This window comes from Propithecus coquereli, unplaced genomic scaffold (genome assembly GCF_000956105.1).
Source record: "Propithecus coquereli isolate 6110/MARCELLA unplaced genomic scaffold, Pcoq_1.0 Scaffold39, whole genome shotgun sequence".
In the NCBI taxonomy this organism is placed as follows: domain Eukaryota; kingdom Metazoa; phylum Chordata; class Mammalia; order Primates; family Indriidae; genus Propithecus; species Propithecus coquereli.
In genome coordinates this window covers 112,009-135,898 of record NW_012149618.1, presented here as the reverse complement: position 1 = coordinate 135,898, position 23,890 = coordinate 112,009, and the positions used below count along the sequence as shown (strand labels likewise).

Below are 23,890 nucleotides of genomic sequence, written 5' to 3'. Positions count from 1 at the left end.
GGCACTCCAGAGACTGTCTGGGTTACAGAAGCTGGGACTCAGCTGCTGGGAATCTTGGGAAGCTCCTCAGTTGAAAGTAGGTAGAGGAGAAGGATATAGAGAGGACCTGGAAGGCCAGTGTGCTGGGAAGACAGCCAGGACAGGTTCTAGAAGCAAAGGAGGAAGTGAGAGCACAGGCTGCGAACAGCATGGGAGGAGGAACTGGGAAGCATCCGCGGGGCTTGGCACACGAGCTGAGATATTCCTACCGTTAACCTGGCATGCATCATTTTGGATCCCGAGTTATTAAGAGAAATTTGAAACCTATGAGGTGGTCAAAGGCAGGAGTATGGCCAGTGCTTCCTTTGTCTTAGTTGGGGCTATGATTTCCTCTCAGGCCTCTCAATTATTTTGCAGAAGCTGGCGTCTGACCCTCGGTGTAAAGGGATGCCCCTGTCCAGCTTCCTGCTGAAGCCCATGCAGAGGATCACCCGCTACCCTCTGCTCATCAGAAGCGTGAGTGCTCAGGCTGGGGAGGTCGGAAGCTGCCTAGAAGCGGGACCTGCTGAGGGTCACAGAGGCCAGATACTCAGGGAGCCTCCGAGTGTGCCAGCCCACCCCTGCACGTGGTACGACGCTACAGAAGTGCTCCCACTGCCCGAAGGGCCAGGCACCTGTGTGTGCTCGTGTGTGTATGCACAGGCACACACACGTACAGTCCAAAGGGCTGAATCCCTGAAATGGGCAACTAAGGGAGGCATCTTGTCACTTGGATAACCTATCATCCCCTTCCAGACACCCACCCAGCACCTCAGAGTCGTAAGTGTGTTCATTTAGGCGGGGCAGAGTCACCTCTGGGTCTCCAGTTGTGGAGCCCACCTTGAGCCCAGAGATAGGGCAGAGTCCACTGCATAACCTTGGGCTCCAAACCTTGGGCTTTCTTCTAAGGTCTAAATTCATCTACCAACCGAACAGCATTACCTAGATGTCCCAGGAGTCTCTAACTCAGCATGTGCTAAACACAGCTCATTATCGTCCCCTTGCTGTATCCTGCTTCAACTTGCTGACTATACATTTCTTCTAAAATTCCATCCATCTTTATTTTCAGTATAAGCAATGTGGGCCTCTTGAGCCAATAAGCCTTATAAGGAGAAGGCAGACATTATGAAGGATTATTTCACAAATAATCATTGATACATAATAATTTACAAAGAAAAACATCAGGAATAATGTGACTGTTGCTTTTATTGATTATTCCTTGACTTTGGTCTCTAAGCTGTGTGAGCTCAACATAGACCTCACGTTACAGATGCCTGTACCAGACTGGCCCCTTAATACAGGTCCACAGTCCCTTCACTGAAATATTTTGGGCCAGATGTGTCTCAGAATTCAGAATGTAATTCAAATACCATATATTATATTTACACCCCATCTAAGCCTGGGGAAGCACTTATAACCAAACACACTAATATTCCTACAGTGAAATACAAGAATAATCACTGTATGTAGAATAAGTATATACATCTCTTCCGTTCAGGTAACGTTTGCCACCAAATGAGTACTGAATAAAAACTTTAGGCTTTCAGACTTTTTGCACATTAGGACTGTAAACAAAGGACTGTGGACCCATCTACCTGGAGTGAAAGAGTCCAGACAGGCGTCGTGTGGGATGGCTGCGGTTTCTGGAGGGACCACACAAACTTGTATTTTAGCCTCTATTCATTTACATTTGTAGCACGAGTAATTCGAAATCACTTCAGAATAAACTGAATGCATTTTTCCTACGTGCTGACGGCATGATTTTATCGTATTTTTCCTGTGGCAGGGGAGTCGTTGCTTTCATCAGATTTTTCAAAAGGATCAGTGACCCCAAAAATGTTATGAACCATTGCTTTCAGCAAGTTAACACTTGTCAAGGTTGCAACCAGTTTATATTGGAGGGCTCACCCTAAAGGTACATGGCTTAAATTTGGGGGGAAGTAGGGAGGCACCCTTTAATAGACGGCCTATTGCCAGAACCCAGTCTGACAGCAGCCAGAGACCCACAAATTTCAGAGAAGTCGATCCATTTAGCACCTGTCACACCCTGTTGTGACCGAGTTACCTGTCCCTGTCTCCCCAAGAACTTGTGTCACCATGAGCTTCTTAAGGGCAGAAACCGTTGCCTTGTTCGCTGTTGCCTGTCCAGGCCCGGCACAGCGCCAGGTGCATGTGAGCAGTCAGTGAGACCTGGACAGACAGGCGGCCGGGACTGGCGGGAGGTGAGGGAAGCACAGCACGTCCCACGTGAGGCAGCCGCTCTTTTCCAGATTCTGGAGAATACCCCGGAGCATCACGTGGACCATTCCTCCCTGAAGCTGGCCCTCGAGCGGGCAGAGGAGCTTTGCTCGCAAGTTAACGAGGGAGTTCGGGAGAAGGAAAATTCAGACCGGCTGGAGTGGATTCAGGCGCACGTCCAGTGCGAAGGGCTCGCGGAGGTGAGGCCCACACTGTTAACTGGTTGCCCTGGGGGGGTTCTGGGTGGGGAACCAGCTTCAAGCCTTCCCTAGTGTGGACAGTCTGCACCCAGCTCAGCCCATGCGCGCTCACTGCCCTGCCCCTACGGAGACGCCTCTTGGATTGTCAGCTTCCTTTCTGTAAAGAGAGATTTATTTTTGGTTTTGAGTTCTTTGAATTCTGCTGGTAGAATCAGTATTGCGTGGGTATAAGTAACAGTTTTCACTGGGCCACTTTGAAGAATAATAAATGTATGGATCTTTTGTGTAAAAGTGAGTCATTGTATAATAGCCACATTCCCATCTAGAAGATTCTACTACAGTACCCTCAGCCCCAGGGTACTGCATTCTCAGGGACGCAGGGTTGGTTTGTGCTGGGACTTAAAAAGTGACATTTTCTTTCTCTTTAAGCAACTTATTTTCAATTCCCTCACCAATTGCCTGGGGCCCCGGAAGCTTTTGCACAGTGGGAAATTATACAAGACCAAGAGCAATAAGGAACTGCACGGATTCCTCTTCAATGACTTCCTGCTTCTCACCTACATGGTCAAGCAGTTTGCTGTTTCCTCCGGCTCCGAGAAACTTTTCAGCTCTAAGTCCAATGCTCAGTTCAAAATGTATAAAACGGTGAGTGTTGCGTGCCTGGCGGTGGCATCAGAGGCCTGCGGAGGTTCTGCCTTTACCTTAAGGACCTCCTTCCCGCTGAGCCCAAGCTGTGCTCACCGACTCTTCCCCTGTGTCCAGATGGCTCTCGCTTCCTTTGCCACCTCCCAAGGGAAGGCGCCCGGGGTAGCTGGGCTGTCACTGCCCGCTGGTGGCCAGCAGCCAGATGCCAGCCTTGGATTCTGGCTTCCTCCTAGCAGACATGGCGCCTGGTCCCGCCTCTGTGCACACTCGGCATCGGGTCTCCCTGTAAACCGAGCCTGAAGCACCAGCACGTGTTGGCGGCAGAGGAGGGCCTCTGCCTCCGCAGTCACCGCTCAGGGCTCCTGTTCCTGGTTCCCCAACACCTAATGCACCTCGATACTTACGTTCACAAAACGGAGGCCGTTCCATGTTTTCTGTGTAAAAGACCTTAGACACTAGACCCCTTTCTACTCAACAAAGCTCTTCAGAATAGACAGAATTCTCTCTGGACAGGCGGGTGGAGTGTTCTGGCCCCTCTCACAGGCTGTGTTTTGGCCCTAATTCTTTCAGCCCATTTTCCTGAATGAAGTCCTGGTGAAACTGCCCACAGACCCTTCCAGCGATGAGCCTGTCTTCCACATTTCCCACATTGATCGGGTCTACACCCTCCGGACAGACAACATTAACGAGAGGTCAGTCCTGACCACGTGTGACCTGCCTTGGACTCTGGGAGAAAGCCTGAGTAGCTCCCTGTGCCAAAACCTGTCTCCATCCGTGCTCAAGCCCAACTCATTCTGTATCCTCTTAACACATCCCCTCCGCTCCAGTCCCACGCTAGGCCTTGTCACCGCAGCCACCTCCTAACGCGTTTCCCTGCTTCCAGCCTCTCCGCACACCCACTCCTCATGTTCTTCCCAAGTGGCAAAGCCAACACCTCAGGCCCTACTGAAAGCCCTTCAGGGGCTCCCCTCAGGCAACAGTCTGTGCGCTTGGCAGCTCAGCCCCTCCTTCCACCCACCGCCCTCTGCCCTCCCACGAGAGGAGCGCCTTCCTCCCCTCTCCTGGCCAGCCATGCTTCCTCCAGCTGTGGCTCCAAAAGCACCTTGGTGATGGCAGTCCCAGGGGAGCTGCTCCTCCTGTGTGCCCACATTTTCTTGTATCTTAGTAGAAGCCCTGCTGCTGAACTGTCACCGAGGTAGTTAATTGCATCTTCTTTCTCCGGGTCCCCAGCACCTTGCAAGTGCCTGGTGCTTTGTAAGCTGTCAAGAACTGTCAGAAATTCTCAGCTTCATCCTCTTGTAGCAAACGAGTCTTTGGGTTGAACTAACGTTAGGTCTGCGGTCGGAAACTTGTTAAAGCCGAGGTTAGCGAAAGAGAAAAGGCTGGTGCTGAGCTCTGGGGCTCCAAGTGGAAGCTGGGAGGTGTGTGGGAAGCCACCAACGGCTGCCTCTGCTTCTCCCGCAGGACGGCCTGGGTCCAGAAGATCAAAGCAGCGTCTGAGCAGTACATCGACACTGAAAAGAAGAAACGAGAGAAGGCTTATCAAGGTACTCGCTGGTGTTCTGGAGGGTTGGAACCAGCCACCAAGGGGGCCTGGGGACACCAGCTGCTGCCCCTGCAGTGGGCTGGTGAAATGGGGATGGGCCTGAAGGACCAGACCTGCCCCAGGCCAGACGCCCTGAGCCCCCACACAGACTGGGTCTGGGGTCATCAGGGCCAACTCCAGGCCCTCCCTCTCTGTGCAGCAGAGTCTCCCTCACACTCCACTCCGCTCTCTCCACACTCACCTCCGCCCCGCCTGGTCCATTTTGCTCCATCAAACTCCACCTCTGTGATCTGTTTCCCTTTGGCGCGGGGACACCCTCTGCCCCTCCTCGCCTGCCCTCACCAGGATCCAGCCTGCTGCCCTCTCCCGGACAGCCAGCCGGCCTGGGCCTAGGTCTGTGCCCTCCTTTCTCTTCCTGCTCCTCCTCTTGCTCCTCCTCTTCCTCTCTTCCTCCTGCTTCTCCTCCCCCTGCTCCTCTGCCTCTCCACCTCACCAGCTTTCACTCTCTGTCCTGTCCCCACCAGTGACCTAATCAGCGGTTGGCTCACTTTGTCTGCTCAAGTTCCCTGTGCCCCTCGACAGGTAATTGACTGCTCCTCCTTCCCTCTGGACCCCATTGTCTCCTGGGGGCCCTCCTGCCACCAACCTGTTCTTTCTTCTTCTCCCTTCTTGGCTCTTCTTCTGCCCTGAGCACTCTCTCGCCGCCTCCCTCTGTCAGCCCCCTCCCGTGGGGACCCCACCTTGTGGCAGATTCGGGGTCAGGCTGGCTGTTCTCTCCCCAGCCCACACCTCTGAGCCAACCCTCTCCAGACACACCTGCCCCACTGCCCCCGAGCCCGCCGGGCGCCACACGCTGCCGTTTCCAATGGGCTCACCAGCCTCCTTCCTGCGGCGGCTCCTCCCCCAGGGATCTCTGTGGATGGCACCACAGGCTGCAGACATGCCCTCTGCCCCCCTCGGCCCCTCATCTCGTCAGCCGCTGCGTCCCGCACCTTCTCCTCCACCATCTTTCTCATGTGCCTGGGCCCGGCCTCGCCCAGTGCCACGCGGGCTGTAGCACAAGGCTCCTTTCCTCTCTGCCACCCCTCCTCTTCATTTCTGGAGTATTCTTTTTCCAGAGCTGCTCTTAGTGTACCTCTCCTTGTTTAAGGGTCTTCCCTCTTGCCTCCCAAATTAAGGACAAATTTCCTACCTGAACTCAGGGCCCATCCCCAGTAATACCTGTCCCCCGCCCATTTCCCCTGCCTTCCATGCCCGCCCGTGCCGCTGCTGACTGAACAGCCGTGCTGCCCTGCCGGGCGTGTCCATGCTGTCCCCCCACCTGGGTGCTCCGCCCCACAGCGCAATTCTTCCCATTCTCCAAGGCCCCAGTCGAACACTGCCCTCCACCGTGCTGTCCCCAATGCCCTAACCAGCGCGACTTCTGCCTGGAGCCCCTGCCGTCCCCGAGTCTGTGATTGCACTCTGGACTTTAGTCCCCTGTTGCTTCTGCTTGAGCCCCCAGAGCCCCCTCTTTTCTCCCTGAGTGCTCATAAGCTCCCTGAAGGCAGCCCACACGTGCAAGGCCCACACGTGACTTGGGCCCAGTGGGGCTCCATGTTTTGTGCCTTGATTGTGCCCTCTCTGTTCACGGGACAGATCATTCACCTGCTGGGTGGAGCTGCAGTGGTCTTTGTTTAGCATTCCCCGCCCCACCATGACTCTCTGCCTGGAACTGTGGCCCTGCTGTGGCCCTCTGCCCAGAACTGGGACGGCTCCCACATTCCTCCCCAGCCTCTGGGTGCACCCAGACCCGCCTGCAGCCCCTCACCCCGTGAGGCTTATGCCCTGAGCCACTCTCATCTCTGCTCCAGCCCTGCCCGGCCCCCTTCCCGCGGCTTTCCTTCTCGTCCAGGCCCCCACCTAGGTCCCCGGCTGCTGTGGGTGCAGCTCTTTATGTTTTTTTTTATTCAGGTTCCCTTATTTTGTTATATGCTCCTGAAAGGTATGTGTAAATCAGCTTTTGCTAATTGAATGTTATTTTAATGGTACTTTAAAACTTGCTATTAAAAAATCAATGATTGAATCATTTTGTGAAGTATATAATAATAATGATCTCTTAGTTGGCCAAAGACATAAATCAAAAGTTTTTCTCTATGAGTTTCGCTTCCCATCGATATCTATGTCATCACGCATCACTCGTGTGTTCAACTCTTTAGACATTTATTGATCACTTACTTTGTGCCAGGCTCTGTGCTAGCTTTGACTGGGCCTACAGAGATGAACAAGGCCCAGCCGTGCCTTCAGGGGGACGGACTGCAGGGTCTGAGGCGAAGGTGTGGGCACCAGCGAGGGGTGGGCCACTTCCCACAGAGAAGGTCATACTTGCCCTGACTTTGAAAAATCATTAGCTCACCAAGCATTGTCTTTGTTAATTTTTGAACCCTTGAATGCGAAGACTGCTTAACTAAACGTCATGTTTACCAGGATGACGTGAGTTCACTGACTTATTTCTCCCCATATAAAAGCATTCTGAGTCCCTCCTTAAAGAGAATAAGGCCTTAAGTAAAACTGCATTATAAGCTAAAATGTTTACATACAATTGGAATAATGGTGAATAGTTTAGACTCTGGTATCTGATGTTTAAATTTGGACCTTCGCATTTAACACCTCTGAGTTGAGCACATTATAATCCTTTCCAAGCCTCAGTTTTTCTCATCTGTAAAATGGGGAGCTACCTTATAAGGTAATAATGCAGTTTAAATAATAGAATTTATGAAAAGGTTTAGCACATGCCTAATACAAAGTAAGTATCCAATAAATGTTAGCTGCTATTAAATGCTAAACAAATATCCTACATTATTATTTTATTAATATTACTATTTGCTAGGCAATTGAGGGGCTAATGCAAAGGTGAATAAAACAGCCCCTGCTCTACAACAGCTCCTCTCTGGCAGAGGAGACAGACAGTAGCTAGGATTTCAGACCCAGCCAGCTGTGGGATGCTCATGAGTGATGCGTAATGGACGCACAGAGGAGGGAGGGGTCTGGGAGGGGGACAAGAGATTGGCCCTGGGTCTCAAAGGACCGGTGGGATGCTGATGGGCAGGGAGAGCAGGCAACAGCCAGGGGAGAGGCACAGAGCAGCCAGGCCAGGCTGCTGGGCCCAGTGTAGTGTTACGGTTTCTAGAAGTTCAGGTCGTGAGTGCCCACAGCTTAGCGTCATCGCGGTGCTGTCTGCACGCTCAGAAAAGAGATTAACGTGACTCGTCTCCCTCTCTTGCAGCCCGCTCTCAGAAGACTTCCGGCATCGGGCGCCTGATGGTACATGTCATCGAAGCTACAGAATTAAAAGCCTGTAAACCAAATGGTAAATGCTTCTTTTATTCATCAGACGTGGTAACTGCCCCACTCTTTGCTGATGACTCTTCTGAACACTGAATGATGAGATGCTTTTTGTTTATTTTATTTATTTATTTTAGACACAGGGTCTCACTCTGTCACCCAGGCTGGAGTACAGTGGCGTGATCATAGCTCACTGTAACCTTGAACTCCTGGGCTCAAGTGATCCTCTTGCCTCAGCCTCCTGAGTAGCCCAGCCTCAGATGCTTTAAAAAGTCTGTGTGTCTAGTGCCACCAAAATGGTGATAAGCTAATTATTACACCAATATTATCACTGTGTTTCCCCATAAGACCAACGCCTGCCTTCCTGAGTGCTTCTGCATCAAAAAGCACAGGGTGGTTTTGCTCTGCGGGGAGCAGCCCTGGCATTGGAGCTCACAGTCGCTCCCCAGGTTTCTGCTGCTGCCAGTGTTGGGGACACAGAGACCGTGTCACTAGACCACAAGTGAACGTGGCCCCCCAGGCAGTGGCTCCTGCTACCATAGTCTGTAGAACAGCATCATTTTGGATCCTGCTTCTGCTCAAGTACGGCCCTGTTAGTCGCTTCATTTTACCCACATGCGCCACGTGTGTCTGTGGTTTGTTTTGTTCAGGAAAGAGCAATCCATACTGCGAAATCAGCATGGGCTCCCAGAGCTACACCACCAGAACCATCCAGGACACGTTAAATCCCAAGTGGAATTTTAACTGCCAGTTCTTTATTAAGGATCTTTACCAAGATGTGCTATGTCTCACCATGTTTGACAGAGACCAGTTTTCACCAGATGGTAAGTGTAACTCGGCTAGGAGACCTAGAGGTTTTCCCGGTTTCTAGATCCTGGAGTCTGGATCCAGGCTGCTCAGCTGTATATATACCCAGTGACACCTCAGGGAAATGACACAGGCCGGGGTCAGCTCACTTTGGCCGCCAGTGGGTGCCCTTCCTCGGGGGCAGGGGACAAGGGGACCTTGGGTATGTTTCAGGTCTTTGACCCCAGTCACTACCCACACACATGTCAACACCGTGTTCCTGGTGCATACTGAACGTGTGGAACATTCTCAGACTGGAGAGGTTTGAATTCCAACTCGGCAGCTTCTCTCACACAAATCTGTTGTCATTCTACATGTATCCATTCGCAGTATCAAAGATCCACAAACCAAAAGAAGTTCGTCTGACTAAAATTTAGTTCTAGTTAAAGTTATAATTGAACTTAAAAGTCATATCTAGAAAAATCCCTCTTGTTTGGTATTTGAAAGTTTTATGAATCCTATTTCAGACACTCCTCCTGCTGTAGTTTTGTAACAATTTTATGAAGAAGAAAGACTTCTGGCTCTCATATGATGTTTATTCACCAGATTTCCTGGGTCGTACTGAAGTTCCAGTGGCAAAAATTCGAACGGAACAGGAAAGCAAAGGCCCTGTGACCCGCCGACTGCTGCTGCACGAGGTCCCCACCGGGGAGGTCTGGGTCCGCTTTGACCTGCAGCTCTTTGAGCAGAAGACTCTCCTGTAGGGCACCTGGGAGGAGGCACCAGGGGACCTGCCCCCAAGGCTGAGGCTGGAGAATGAGATACCGCGCCTCCCGGGCTGAGGGAGCGTCACGCGGCTTCATCCGTCACAAAGCCACGCACGCTGGCACCTCTATTTTATTGCACACTAAATCGCTAGCGGTCTATGCAAACATCATCTTCCCTATAATAAACCAAAACCTATAGCACAGTGCCTTGTATAGTGTTAACCTGTTCAGCTGTGTTTAGATGCCAGGGTTTCCATTTTCAGGGCTATAAAAAGTATTATGTGGAAATGAGGCATCAGACCACCAGACATCACCACTTGGTTGAATGTGTCCACTGTGGAGTGGTTTGGTGACACTGTAACCATTCCATGCCATGTGACCTCTGCCAGGTCACAGCCACTCAGGAGGGGGGTGGGGTGAAATGCTGCAGGCTCAGGGCTGGAGCAGCCTGACGCTGAAGTAGCGCCTACTTGTGCACTGAACAAACACAGAAACTTGATCATTTTTTTCCTGATTAGATTTTATCATTCTCTGCTAAGACAATATAGTTTGAAATATAAGCTTGATTTACTTTAAATACTGTGAACTCTAATAATGTGGAAAATATTTTTCAACTTTTAAGTTTCTGAAGTATAAATTATTTATGTAAATTCCTTGTTTTGCATATTTCATAGGACATGCATCTTTAAGCTTTATCATTGCCAACATGTACAGAAAGAGAATAAAAATGTAAGTTTATGAATGTAACTTCTTTCAAAGCTTCACTGATCTACTTTCTACATGAAAGGCTCTTAAAAGATAACTTCAGAGGTTGCTTTTAACAAAACCAAATCTCCTTTCCTGTATAGTGGGAAAAACCAAAGATGGTGTGGGACAGGGGTGGGATGGGGTAGGATGCGCTGAGAGGGGGCTGGGAGACTTGGGGGCTCATCTTGACTCTGCCACCAGCCTGCTCTGGGACTTGGTGGAATCTTCCTCATGCTGCTGGGGCTTGGTTTCTTGAATGGCTAGAAGGGACGGTCTCTGGGGAGCTGCGCCTGACCCTGTGGAGTAGAAACCTCAGGGGTAACTTAGACGTAAAGAAATGCACAAGGGTTCGGTGACATCCCACACATCCTTCAGCCCCAGAGGTCCTGTCTTTCCCCCATCCCCTGTCCTGTCAAAGCCACATCTATACCTATCTGAGCTGCTTTTGGCTTCTGAATGTTGACATATGAAATTTGTTTTGGATACTGATACAAATAAGGTCTATACACTAAGTCCCTGGATTACTGAGTAAGACCGGGAAAAGATCGGTCCTTTGAAGGGATCACTTGGGCTGCAGGAGCCCCGATTTCTAAGGGGCCAGGTCTCCAGACAGCTGGAGGACCCAGGAAGGATTCAAATGTCCCCAGTGCTCAGGCCTCCACCAGAGCTCCTATTACTGTTTAAACATAATCCCTGGGCAAAGAAGGGATACAAAACAGAATCAGTAAATTCAAATTTTAAAAACCCATCACTCATTCCAGATACTGATCCTGGGTGGGCACTGATTGGTTAACACATAAAAGAAACAAGAGCCATCACTCAACTTACGAAACCAAAACAACTGAACATATCACTTGCTTAAGGGAAAGTCTGGCTGGTCAGACACAGCCTCGCTGAGTAGAGCCAACTGCTGGCTGTCCTAGGGTTGGGGACGCCTGCTTGCTTACGGGGAAAGCCTGGGCCGACTGGGAACCTTAGCCACAGAACAATCCTCGTCCTCCCAGGACTGAGGGGACTGCAGTGCTCACTAGGATGAACTGTGGCTAGTGCCATTCCTCCACCTCTAGATGGGGCAGCTTCTTTGGTGAGATTCAGGACAGAGAAGCCAGCAGGATCGGACAGAGCCAGACAACGTCTACGAACCGTGGAGGATGCCGACGTCAGTGCACCCAGCAACTCCGTCATCCCCTTCGACCTAGGAGTGCAGACCTGCCCTTGAGAAGTCAGGTTCTCTCCCAGCTGAAATGTGAGCCTATTTCATGGAGGGCATGAGGGGGGCTGCACCCTGAGTGTCCACAGGTCCCCCAGGCAGGACTGAGAAGAGCGCCTCAAGCGTCTGGAAGTCTCTCCTTGGATTGAAGTCCCCAGCAAGTCCCTCCAGGGACTTTGGTCTCCATAACTCCACCCTCTGAAAGGAGACCCACATCTGAGGGCGAGTGAGGAGCAAGTGTGCCCTGGGGGGATGAACGTGTGTCTTCAGAGGGCCTGACCCCTGACAGAACACTGCCCTCGAGCCAGTCTCCGAGCCTCCCTGAGCACCGGCACTGGGAGATGATGGCACTGTCTTGCTGTGGAAACTTTTCAGTGAATACAAAATCCCTCACTCACACAGTTCTGGTTCACAGCAGGAGGGCAACAAACAGTAACTATTATTTGGGTTTGTCTTGCAATTTATTGCCACTTCTGAGGAGAGAAAACACATTTGCAGTATTCCAAGTGTTGCACAGACACTGTAAACTCAAGTCAGCCAAGTGTGACTACAAATGGTGGCCTCGCTCAGCCGCCCTCTGCAGGGAGGCCAGGTGCCTCCCCAGAACCTCTGCTGTCATCGCTCTTCTTTCCACAGGCTGGGGGCCCTGTCCCTGTCGGCTGTCCCCAGCTGCCCAGGAGCGGGGTCTCTGCTTCCTAGTTCCTAAAACCTATTGACAGAAGAGAAGGGCTGTTGGGATGAGGGGCTGACAGGAGCAGGGAGGACCCTGCTGGCCCCACCCCACCCTCGGCCTCCTGCCGGGCAGAGACAGGCGAGTTCCCGACCTCTCTCACTCTGTTTTCTGCAACTGGCAGAGGCTTTGCGTATCTTTGAACTCCACACAGGGCTAACCTGGGTATGGTAAGGCAGAGACAATGGGCTGTCCACAAAATGCTCCCCTGCCATCGTGTTCAGACCAGTCAGAGAATACTTTCCCCAGCACCCCTGTGCCCTGCAGTCAGGGCAGACGTGTGACTGGGTCCTAGCCATGGACTGTCAGAGGAAGTGACATATGCTACCTTCAGGCCTGGCCCACATGCAGCCCCCAGTGCAAAGCTCGTCTGTGGTCTCTTCCCTTTCCAGGGTGAGCTCCGTGGAGCGACCTTAGGAGCCACGCCTTGGCAGGGCACGATCTATCCCCTGAAAGTGGCGCCCAGATCCCACATTCACCACTTTGCTGAGTTTCTCATGCAAAGTTTCCCTGCCCAGCGCTCATCACAGCAGCAGCACTGAGCCAAGGCGATCCGAGGTTTCTCCTGCCCCCTCTTGCTAACTCCCTTCTCAGGCCACCGTCTGCTCTGCCCTCTGAGCCCATCTGGGAGGGTGCAGGGGGAGCGCTGTGGCCAGTGGCTCAGAGTCGAGAACCAGTGGGCCTCTGGGCCTTGCAAAGCTGTGCCCCCCAGCCCTGCCCCCGGGCCTCTGCTCACCACACCTTCTTTCCGTCCCCTTTGTCCGGGCTGAGCTTCGAGGAGTGGAACTGCCTTTCAAAAGCAGCCTGACTTAGGTCAGTAGTCTTTTTCTCTTTCTCTTTTCTCTTTTGGTTCTTTTCTGCACAGATGAGCTTTTCAGGACTGCAAAGAAAAATTCAAAATATTATTCTGACTTGGCACAAATGGAACTGTACCGTTCGATAATTTTGGAAAATTAACGATCTTAATACTCACTGTTTGAAAAGGAAAGACTGACTACACATCACTAGTGGCTGTCCCTCAATCCGTCTGCCCCACCCACACCCCTGCTGGCACAACCCTTAGGGAGGCGGTGACTCCTGGGACCCCTCTCCAGGCTAGGCACCTGGTCCAGAACCTCCATCCCTATAGTTGTAATTGTGACAAAGGGGCTTCCAGGCAGCCTGAGTGCTCAAAGCAGAAAGGCAGGATGGGCCTCCAGTTTCCAACATAGGCACAAGAAAGCAGTGAAAGCCGGTGTGCAGGGGAAGAAATTAAGCAGGTTCAGAAAGAGAAGCAATGGTGAGAGCCACATGGTCCCCCCAAGGCAGGGACTGGCCTCTTGGTCCCTCAAGCAGCCTGGTTTTCCTCCTGGCCACGGCTTCCATGACATACTGGTGCTGTCTAACATTGCTAGCCCCTCTCCCCATTTGTTTTCACTTGAGAAGGACCCTGTTTTTGGTGATCAAACCATCTCTGACTAATGTAGCCAAAGTCCTTTTCTTACTTCATCAAACAGCCACGTGAGGCCCCCTCTCAGAGGGTTCTGCCCTGGGAAGCCCAGCACTATCTAGGGAAATAAGCCTTCTCTTGTCTTCCTTCATTTATCCATTCAACAAACCATTATTCATCATCTACTATGTTCCAGCTGAGTCCTGGAACACCATGATAACCTCAAGGAGCTTGCTGGAGGAAAGGTGGTGGTGATGGGGAGTTCTAGTTCCCTCTGATAATTGCCCCTCTTGCCTGCATTGGCAACCTGGCAGCTCAGGGAGTTATAGACATGCTGACTTGTGGTTAATAAGTATTTCTTTTTTTGTTAGTTAGTTTTATTTCAGCATATTACAGGAAATAAATATTTCTTTTCTTTAGGGAGACGGGATTTTCAAGATGAAGCCAGAAAGAGTGGTAGGGACCAGGTAGTGCCTTATGTGCTATGTTACAGCCCCTGAACTTCATCGTAAACGTTGCGTGGAGGAGACCAGATTGAAGGAGGAAGGCCAGTGAGGTGCGGCGACAACAAAGGCAGACGAGGCTGGGCATGGTGGCTCACGCCTGTAATGCCAGCATTCTGGGAGGCCAAGGTGGACGGATTGCTTGAGCTCAGGAGTGTGAGACCAACCTGAGCAAGAGCGAGACCCTGTCTCTACTAAAAAAAAAAATAGAAAGAAATTAGCTGGGCAACTAAAAAAAAATATATATATATAAAATTAGCTGGGCATGGTGGCGCATGCCTGTAGTCCCAGCTACTCGGGAGGCTGAGGCAGGAGGATCGCTTGAGCCCAGGAGTTTGAGGTTGCTGTGAGCTAGGCTGACGCCACGGCACTCACTCTAGCCTGGGCAACACAGTGAGACTCTGTCTCAAAAAAAAAAAAAAAAAAAATGTATAGCAAAGCTGCCAAATAAAAAAATCAATATACAAAAGCATTTTATTTCTATATATTAACTTCAAATAGCTAGAAAATAAAATTTTGTATAATAGTAACAAAATATGAATAAGTAGGAATAAATCTAACCAAAAATCTACAAGGCCATTAGACATGATTTCTCATCCATAGTATTTATTGACATTTGGAGCTGGATAATTCTTTGTTGTAAGGTATTTAACAGCATCCCTGCCCTCTGACCACTAGATGCCTGTAAAGCCCCACTCCTCTGATAATCAGAAATGTCTCCAATGGTGCCAGGGCAGCATGAGTCCTGATTAAGAACCACTCCTTGCTGGGGACGGTGGCTCACACCTATAATCTCAGCAACTTGGGAGGCTGAGGCAGGAGGATTACTTGAGCCCAGGAGTTCAAGGCTGCAGTGAGCTATGATGTGCCACTGTACTCCAGCCTGGGCAATGAGCAAGACCCTATCTCTTAAAAAACAAAACAGGAACAAAAAAAAAAAAATAAACAAAAAAAACACAAAAAGAACCACTCCTTTACATGAAATAAAATAAGACCCAAATTAATGGAGAGATATATACCATATGCATGGATCAGAGGACTCAAAATTGTAAAGATGTCAATTCTCCCCAAAGTGACATACAGATTAAATGCAGTTCAAATCAAAACCCCAAGTATTTGTTTGTTTGGGGATTTATGTATGTGTCTATGTGAAACTTGAGCCAATTATAAAATTTATAGGAGGAATTATTCTATCAGGTATCAAAACTCATTAAAAAGCTATAGCAAACTAATAGGCCAGAATAGAGAACCTAGAAATTAAGTACATATAAGAGTACTTAATTTGTATCAAAAGCTGCAGTGTAGAGCAGGAGAGAAATGATGATATTTTCCATAAATAGTACTGAGGAAAAAATAAAATTGGGCCCCATAAACAATTTACATAAAAAGCAATTCCAATTGGATTATAAACCTAAATTTGAAAAGCAAAACTATAAAGCTATAAACCTTCTGGAATAGACATTTTAATATATAATAAAATGTATAAAATGCACTATAATGTATAAAAAGCACTAATTATAAAGGAAAAGAAGGATACATTGGACCATGTTAAAATTAAGAATATCTATTCATCAAAAATATCATTAAGAACAGTAAAAATGCAATCTCCAAAATAGGAAAAGATACAGCACATATAAGTGAAAAGAGGTTTATAGTTGAAATATATAAAGAATACCTACAAATCAATAAGAAAGACAAACAACCCAACTGAAAAAAATGACAAAAGTGTTGAATAGGTACTTCTCAAATGAGGAAACCCAACATCCAATAAAGATATTATAGTAACTCAGTCTCATTGGTAAGCAGGAAAAGGCTATTGTGCAGCCATCAGTTCTACTCAGATGACAATGTCCCACCATAGCAAAGGTCAAGGAGAACGTAAAACAACAGTATTTCTCACCCATGCTGACAGGAGTGTAAACTGAAACAGCCTCTTTGGAAAACAGCTTACCATCATCCTATGACCCAGCCAACTCCACTCTTAGGTATATACCCTACGAAACGTGGCTTGTGGGAACCAAAATACCTGCAACGGATTGTTCATAATAGCCAAAACATGGAAACAACCCAAATGTCCACCCACGGTGGATTGGTTAAATAAACGATGTCATAGCCACACAACAGATACTACAGAAAACAGAAAGCACTACGCCGGAGCTATACGCAATAGCATGAACGCAACTGAAAAGCGTGATGGGGAGCAAAGGCAGTCAGCCACGCGCTGAATTGTACCCTTACGCACTTAGAACAGATGAATTGTATGGCATGCAAACTATATCTTAATAAAGATTTTTTTAAATGTCAGTCACAAAAGAATGCTTTAAGTTTCCATTTACATGAAATTAAAAAATAGGCAAGACAAACTATTAATATATTAGTTGATAACACTACAAGGAAAACAAGGAAGTGAACGCTTAAAGAATGAAGATGGCTCTGGGGCAGGGAGGAGACTGTCGCCAGGAGAGAGCCCTTTCTTGACCTGGTGGCGATTTCACAGGCCTGGCTAGGGGATTTGTTATCTGTTTATGTATTATACCATCTTCTACATATGTTTCCCAAAACAAAGGTGATGCTAGTAATAATAATAAAACTATAAACCACTAAAAAAAAATGTGACTAGTTATAAGATCTTCATTAGGAAATAAACTAAACTGCATTTAAACAAATGTTTGCTTGCTGGTTTATTTTGCTCATCTGTACCTGCATTTACCGGGAGCTTTACTTCTGGGTCTCGTGGAGGCTGTACGCCACTCTCTTGGAATCTTGCTGTGTAGAGTGAAAGTGAACTGGGGCAATCGGGCACACAGACTGGCCTTCTCTATTTCTTTAAGTTCTTTTATGGAATATTGTTTTCCTACAGGAAGATAAAAAAATCTAAATCAACACTCCTAAAGACAATTCCAGTTGCTCTTGGAGTAGGAAATCACTTGACGATTAGCAGTCTCGAAAAATGAAGCCCAGTGATCACAAAGCACCTGTCTCATACTGAAGACTAGCTCTCTTCTCTTCATCTACCTCTTGCTGTCTTCGAAACAGAGGATCAAAAAGTGGTGACACTGTAACCTACAAGAAAAATGAGACTCTTTGAGGCTCCAAGTATAGTTTGTATTAAACTTTAAAAATCCGTCCTAAGCATTCAAGTATGGTCTTGCTGTATACCAAAGCAGCTGAGAATAAAGACCCATGAATAATGTCACTCCACAGAGCAACAGAAGGGTAAATATCACCCGCCTCAGAGGAGGATATCTCACAGAGCCTGAATGGCTGAACGGGTGGCGGAAGACACATACTTCCGCTCAGGGTTCTACTGTATCATTGCATCAGTCAGTAAGTATTTGTGATGCCACCGTGCGCCACAGCCAGATTAGCACCTGTCCTGGAGGATCTCTCGGTCTAGAACAGCCGAGTCATATACAATGGCAATCTAGTCATGAGAGCAGTCTGCTCGGGACACTTCAGGAGCATGAGGCAGTGCTCCTGACCCAGCCTTGGGGGAAGAGCACCTCCTGGGGAAGCTGACTGGTCTTTAAGGACTTGTGAGAACAGAAGGGCAGGTGACCAGAAGTAGGAGTTTGTGTCACAGGGACGTACAGAGATTATGAAGAAAGTTTTTTCTTCCTATCCCTCCTGATTATAAGACTTAGGCCAGGTGCAGTGGCTCACGCCTGTAATCCTGCCACTCTGGGAGGCCGAGGAGGGAGAATCGCTTGAGCCCAGGAGTTGGAGATTGCTGTGAGCTAGGCTGACGCCACAGCAACAGACTGAAACTCTGTCTCAAAAAAAAAAAAAAAAAAAACAAAAAACTGAAGACTCATTATAAGCTCAACTATTAGCTCTTCTGAGCAGCTTTTCCTGACCATCCATCCTATACCTCTAGTGGAAAGGTGCTCTCTCCTGAGTCCCATGATCCCTGCCCTGACTCAGATGACACAAGTGACACATTCCACCACACTCATTGTCCCTCTTGTGCTTCAAGTGTGCTGAATGGGAGTGAATGAATGAATGAACAAATTACCACACACATGCATGCCTTCCTTGTTCACTATGTAAATTTCCTTCAGAGTCCAATAGGAACTTTGGGTTCCTATTCTAGAACTCAGGAGAAATGCTTTTGTGGAGTTTTTTTAATGAACAGAGAATAACTACAAGACTTCTAAGATGACTACGTTTTCCCCAACTCCAGAGCTCCAACGAATAAATAAATATAAGTAATAAACCTACTCTACCTTTCCATAGCTTGGGTTCTTTTTCTTCATATAAAAAGGATCATATACTTCAGGATCATAATGTTCTCCAGATACAATTTCCTTTAGGAAAAAAAAAATACACTTTAGAGCAAATCACTACATACAAACTGCTTTGTAAGATTCATAAAATCCAAATATTTCATTCCATTTTTATATAAAAGCATAGCTGCAAAGGGTTAGAAGAAGCCTCAGAAGTAATTTAGACTCAGTGAGACTCCACCACCTTCTGGGAGAAGTAATCATTTAACTTTAGTCCCAAGTCATCCATAAGCCTTAGTTTGAGAACTTTCTGCTCCATGAAACAGACACTTTTTTGGTCATTTTAACCACTAGAAAATCTGTCCTTAGATTGCGTTTAAACCTGCCTTGTAACTTCCAGGTGCAGATACTAGTCTAACTATGTTAGCCATAAGTCTGCCTTTTAAACATTTAGAGATTGCATTCCTCCTCACATCTTCTCTTCCTGGGCTAAATACCCTATTTCTTTCCGCTTTTCCTCCCATGAACTGCTGTCAAGATTCCACCCTCTTCTAAAGGTTCTGCAACTGGCAAGTGTCCCCTCAACAGTGTGACATCAGGAGTGACGGGATAAGGACTGGGTAGACCAGGACTTTGATGCTGCCCCCTCTAAGCACAGCCTCTCTTAATACAGCCTGACAGCTCAGACATTTTCTTGGAAGCCAGCTCACATGGCTGACCCACACTGAATTTACTGTCATTTAAAATCACTTGGATTTCAACACATGCCATTTCTAACGCGTGGCCTCCCCATCCTACACTTGTGTCATCACATTTCTGGACACAACTTGTAAGAATTTGCACTTTGGTTTCAAAGAGACCTGGATTCAATCTTGAGCTCTGCCTCCTAGGGTGTTTAGGAAGAAGTATTTAAGGTACATATTCAGGCTTAAAATGCTCTAATCCAGCTAAACTACTCTAAATCACTAGTAAATATTAATACCTGGGGTGGGGTGCTGGCGGGATCCTGTAGTACACACCTAAAGCCAACACATTTAAATTTGGTACTGCAAATAGGTGGCCTAAATTCCAAAAGAGAGTCCTGACCTCAAAATTAAAACAAAAAGAATCTTCAAAATAAGAAACTAAATTTTATTGTTTTGTAAAAGCAAACAGAAGAACAGACTATAGAAACTGTTAGTCCCTCTACCTAATGGTCGGCTAACTCAGGAGCTATCAATCCCATTTTCCCTTGCCCCCTTCTACTATGGAGATTAGAAAGCTGCACAACCTCTTTCCTGACCCTGCTGACAGCTAGGACTTGCTGTGTGAGCCAGTCTTGGCCAATGGGACCTGAGGGAGAGTTGGCTAGGGACTTCTGGGGACTCTTTTTGCTTCCTGATCAAAGGAGCAGGGTACGAGAAGAGTCCCCTGGCACCATTCCTGGCCCCTTCGTCCTAATTTGAACGCAGACCTACTACCTGGAGCTGTAAGCAACCATCAGGCAACTGTGAGAATGATGGGGATAAACTGAAAATACGAAGGATAGCAGACTAGAACAATAGAAAAAAACTTGACACTGTTATGCTGCCAGACCCCACCATAAGACCACCCAGCCCTCAATTTCTTGTTAGGTAAATAATAAATAAATGCTTTATGATTTAAGGCACTATTATTCTATTAACATTTACCTAAGAGCATTCCTGATAAATCCAGTTCCAGATCAATACTCCTATCCCTCCCACTTGAAACTCCAGGCTTAAGAATGTAGTATTACAGTTCAATTAATTCATCTTAAATACAAAAATAAGCTTGGGACTATTTGCATAACCAGTAAAATATTCAGATTATACTTTATTTAAACAAAAACAAATTCTCCATACCATTTTATTTGTGTGCTTTAAATAATATTCAAAATTCTCCTGTTTCATTTTTTCAAGCCCTCTATATGAAATTACTTTTTCCATAATTCTCTGTTGAAGAGGCTCTGCAACATTTACCACCCATTTTTTATATAACATCTCTTTTCTTCTTTCCTTAAAAGTATCCAGATGCTGAAAATATTTATCCAATCTCTAATGAAGTGATACAAACAAGGAAAATAAATTATTAAGAAATTTTTCATGGGGGGGGAAGAGGGGCAAGAGCAACATACATAACCTAAACATCTGTACCCCCATAATACGCTGAAATTAAAAATAATAATAAAATAAGGTATAACAACTAAAAAAAAAAAATTTTTCATTTATTGTCATTTAAATAAGGAAGAAAAAACACTTGTCCCCATTCATAAGCTCTCAGCCACATTTAGGTTACAAAGTCCTGGTATGAGATAGTTGAAGCACAGAATAAAGTTCAGTGGGAGAACCTGAGACCACAGAGCAGGAAGAACTCAAAGTTCTAAACCACGACTATGTCTTCATATTAAACTGCACCTAACTCATGAATCAGACTAAACCATTCCTAACTCACGAAATCCTTGCTTCTTTTTAAGGGTTTCATAGCATTCCTTGGTCACTCAGTCCACATCTAGCTTTCACTGTCAGGAAAGTCTGTGACAAAATTGGTAGAGTAGAAAGTGCACTAGACTTGCTTTGACACCTCTCTCTGATCTGTAAAAGGTTAATCCCACCTACCTCTTTGGACGCTCAAATGGGAATATATGTACACTTCTGTCATAAATTGTAAATACAAATGTCAAAGTACTGTAACACCTTGCTTCTCATTGAAATTAAACCCCTCTTAAGCTTATTGATTCCATAGTGACTATCAGTTACTGCTTGGTCATTAACCTTAGATACTAATTCATTTCTGGTGGTTTTATATATCCTCACTGCAATGTGGGAACATAGGAGAACGAGAGGCAAGTTTTAGTAGTAAAGAATTTCTATTCAGAACCAGGACAAAGGGGAGCAGTTAGAACAATTTCCCAGATCCCTTCAGGACAGATCCAAGTAGGCCTAAGGACTTCTTGGTGATCCTGCAGGAGGTGGCACAATCTCAGATCTACACAGTGTTCTACAAACAAGCACTCATTTTGCAGAGCAGCTTCATTGTCCCTGCAAAATGAGGCTCCTTGACATGGTGACATCACTCTTGTTCCCGTAGAACACCCTTAGAACACACAGTCTATAGCCAATTCTTACCTTCACGACATAATTTTCTCTAAATAATATTGCATGTACAGCTTCATCAATGTTTTCTCTAGCCAATACCTAAAATTACAGAATTGAATATTAGGATATAAATCCTGAAGAAACAAACTAGAATGACAAAACTCAGTGTATTTTACCAATAATTTTAGTGTAAATCTAATGGCTGTATCTTAAAGTATATTTTGTAAGTTTTCATTATGGAAAATTTCAAAAACTACTCTCCATGAACCCCTCACCCATGTTCTACAATTATCAACTCAGAGTCAATCTTATTTCATCTAAATCCCGACCATTGTTCAGCCTTCTACCCAGACAAAACCCCTGACGTCATATCATTAAATCCTATTTTTTAAAGTACAAGGCAGCTTACTAATTAAAGGGATTCTGTATAAAATGAATCCTCTTTTCATTCATACATTCATTCATTCACTAGGAATGTTTTAAAGGGCCCTTGAAGTTTCCTGCCTTCTGCTAGGTCTCTTCATAAGTCAAAACTACAGAAAGTTTGATTTAGTTCAACCAGTCCAGAGTCTCAGAGCTAGTTAGTGTTAACTCCTGGTCTCCTACAGATATTGTCTCACATATGGGGACTTACTGTTTCCATTAAGAGTTTGGGTCAAGCTGATGCACTTAAATCCCCACCTTACGGCTTTTTCAGTTAGAACGCTATGAACTGATCTACAGCTTTTGTTCTTACAGGACTAAGTAGGAACAAATGAAAAGGCAATAAAATTCCAGGATCTGGAAGAGATATACTGTTACCTAAAAAAATTGTCTCTAGTGAAAAATGACACAGGTTCTTAGAACTATGTTATTTATTCTATCTCTGGCTCTTCTTTCTGTTCTGCCACACTGAATGCATCAAGACAAATTAAACTCCAAACTCAAATGCCAAATCTGTGAAAGAGAAATCTCAACAAGAAGAGTTGCGTTTTTACCCATATATTTAATAGCTTCACATGAAATCTAAAATGATACTCAAACAGCTACTCAGGTCTTTCCCAAAACAAAACTCTCTTTCTAATATAAACAAAATCTTGCTTTAAAAACCTTCTCAGACTTATTTTAAGATGGCAACTGAAAAAGTATGTAAAACAATTAAACATGTTTCCTGATTCTATGATATAATTTTAGAATCAATCTATTTATTTGAAGAGATAGAAAACATACATGTTTGCAAGCATCTTGGGAAATCTTTTTTTTTTTTTTTTTTTACACATTCTAGTAAGATTGTTAGCAAATGTTATAAACACTCGGTGTACTGTGTCAGATTCTCAAACAATCTTTTTTTGTTTAAATAGTTTCTGTCTTTGATGGCTCCTTCTTCCTAATTATGCCAGAAAAAAATATAAGGAAGACGTTATGATTTGTACCAGCTCTCTGAAATCCACCGCTTTCTGTGCACATACATAACAAAAATTGTCTCACTACTCTGCCACCACGACAAAAGGGGCAAAATAAAGGAAATTTCCAAGAGTTTTTTTGTTTGTTTGTTTACAGCGAGGCAAATCATAGGATCATACAAAACAACGAAATTTTCTTTATGAGAAAATCACTCCCAGACGCTGAAGTGTAAGAACTAACTGGCTTGTCCCGCAGGGCGAGCTGGGGTCCCTGCTTTCACCCGCTCGCCCGTCCTCAGGCTGGCGACAAGGAACACTCTGGGCCAAATCTGATTGCGGCCGGCCGCTCCCACTCAACGGATTCTTTCTCCCGCTTACTAGGGACGGCGAACCTGCGGCCTTCTGATTTCAAAATTGTTCTTTTTTAAGCACCAAAGAAGGCAAGAAAAGCTTCATCTTTCTCTGCTGCATCCGTTTTAATAGAAGGATTTGTTCTGTAAAATTTGGATTCAGTCAAAAGGCTGCACTTAAGGACCTAAGGCCGCAGCTTCCCCACCCATTCTGGGAATACACGCGTGATTAAGGGAAAATATTAATAGTTGCTAAACTCAAGGATTATGCCCCATCGCCAATACGACGTCGCAAAGTGCCACGTTATTTTACCTCCATTAAAGAAATTGACTCGGGCTCTGGCCATTCTTTTAATTTTTCTGGCCGGAAGTGTCCATCATAGTTCGCAGTTTTCGTGGCGGCCATAGGTAGCAGAAGCCTGAGGGGAGAAAGTGAACTGAGGAGACTTGGTCGGACGGTTACCCTCGAGACCGCGGGGCCTTGGGGCTCAAAGGGCGGTCTGAACCCTCGCCCGGCCCTTCCTAGCGCAGGTGAGTCAGACCACGAAGCCAGGACTCTCCAGAGGGGTGGTTGCCGCCCCCCCCCCCGCCCCCGAGCTGCCGCGCCCGCGTCGCCGGGGGCCGGGGGTGGAACGCGGCCCGCCTGGACGCGCCGGCCTCGCCTCAGCCCGGGTCACCGCCCTCACGGGGCGAG

At 46.7% G+C, this 23,890-nt stretch overlaps 2 protein-coding genes across 2 annotated transcripts in view; one reads left to right on the top strand and one right to left on the bottom strand.

The window, feature by feature from the left end:
- ITSN2 (intersectin 2) overlaps positions 1-10,268 on the top strand; it is a 113,091-nt gene extending 102,823 nt beyond the window's left edge. Inside the window, exons 30-37 of the mRNA XM_012652404.1 lie at positions 397-495; positions 2,289-2,456; positions 2,886-3,101; positions 3,672-3,793; positions 4,566-4,648; positions 7,913-7,996; positions 8,622-8,795; positions 9,364-10,268. Of these exons, the coding sequence (XP_012507858.1) occupies positions 397-495; positions 2,289-2,456; positions 2,886-3,101; positions 3,672-3,793; positions 4,566-4,648; positions 7,913-7,996; positions 8,622-8,795; positions 9,364-9,521 (1,104 nt within the window). The 3' untranslated portion in view covers positions 9,522-10,268. The remainder of the gene's footprint in view (positions 1-396; positions 496-2,288; positions 2,457-2,885; positions 3,102-3,671; positions 3,794-4,565; positions 4,649-7,912; positions 7,997-8,621; positions 8,796-9,363) is intronic.
- A 2,675-nt stretch (positions 10,269-12,943) lies between these two features.
- On the bottom strand, positions 12,944-23,602 carry FAM228A (family with sequence similarity 228, member A). Its single transcript, XM_012652403.1, has 5 exons — positions 23,510-23,602; positions 21,495-21,563; positions 17,119-17,206; positions 16,844-16,997; positions 12,944-13,091 (listed from the first exon to the last, which is right to left on the bottom strand). The coding sequence occupies exons 1-5, from the start codon at positions 23,600-23,602 to the stop codon at positions 12,944-12,946; spliced, it is 552 nt and encodes a 183-aa protein (XP_012507857.1).
- Positions 23,603-23,890: the final 288 nt, after the last annotated feature.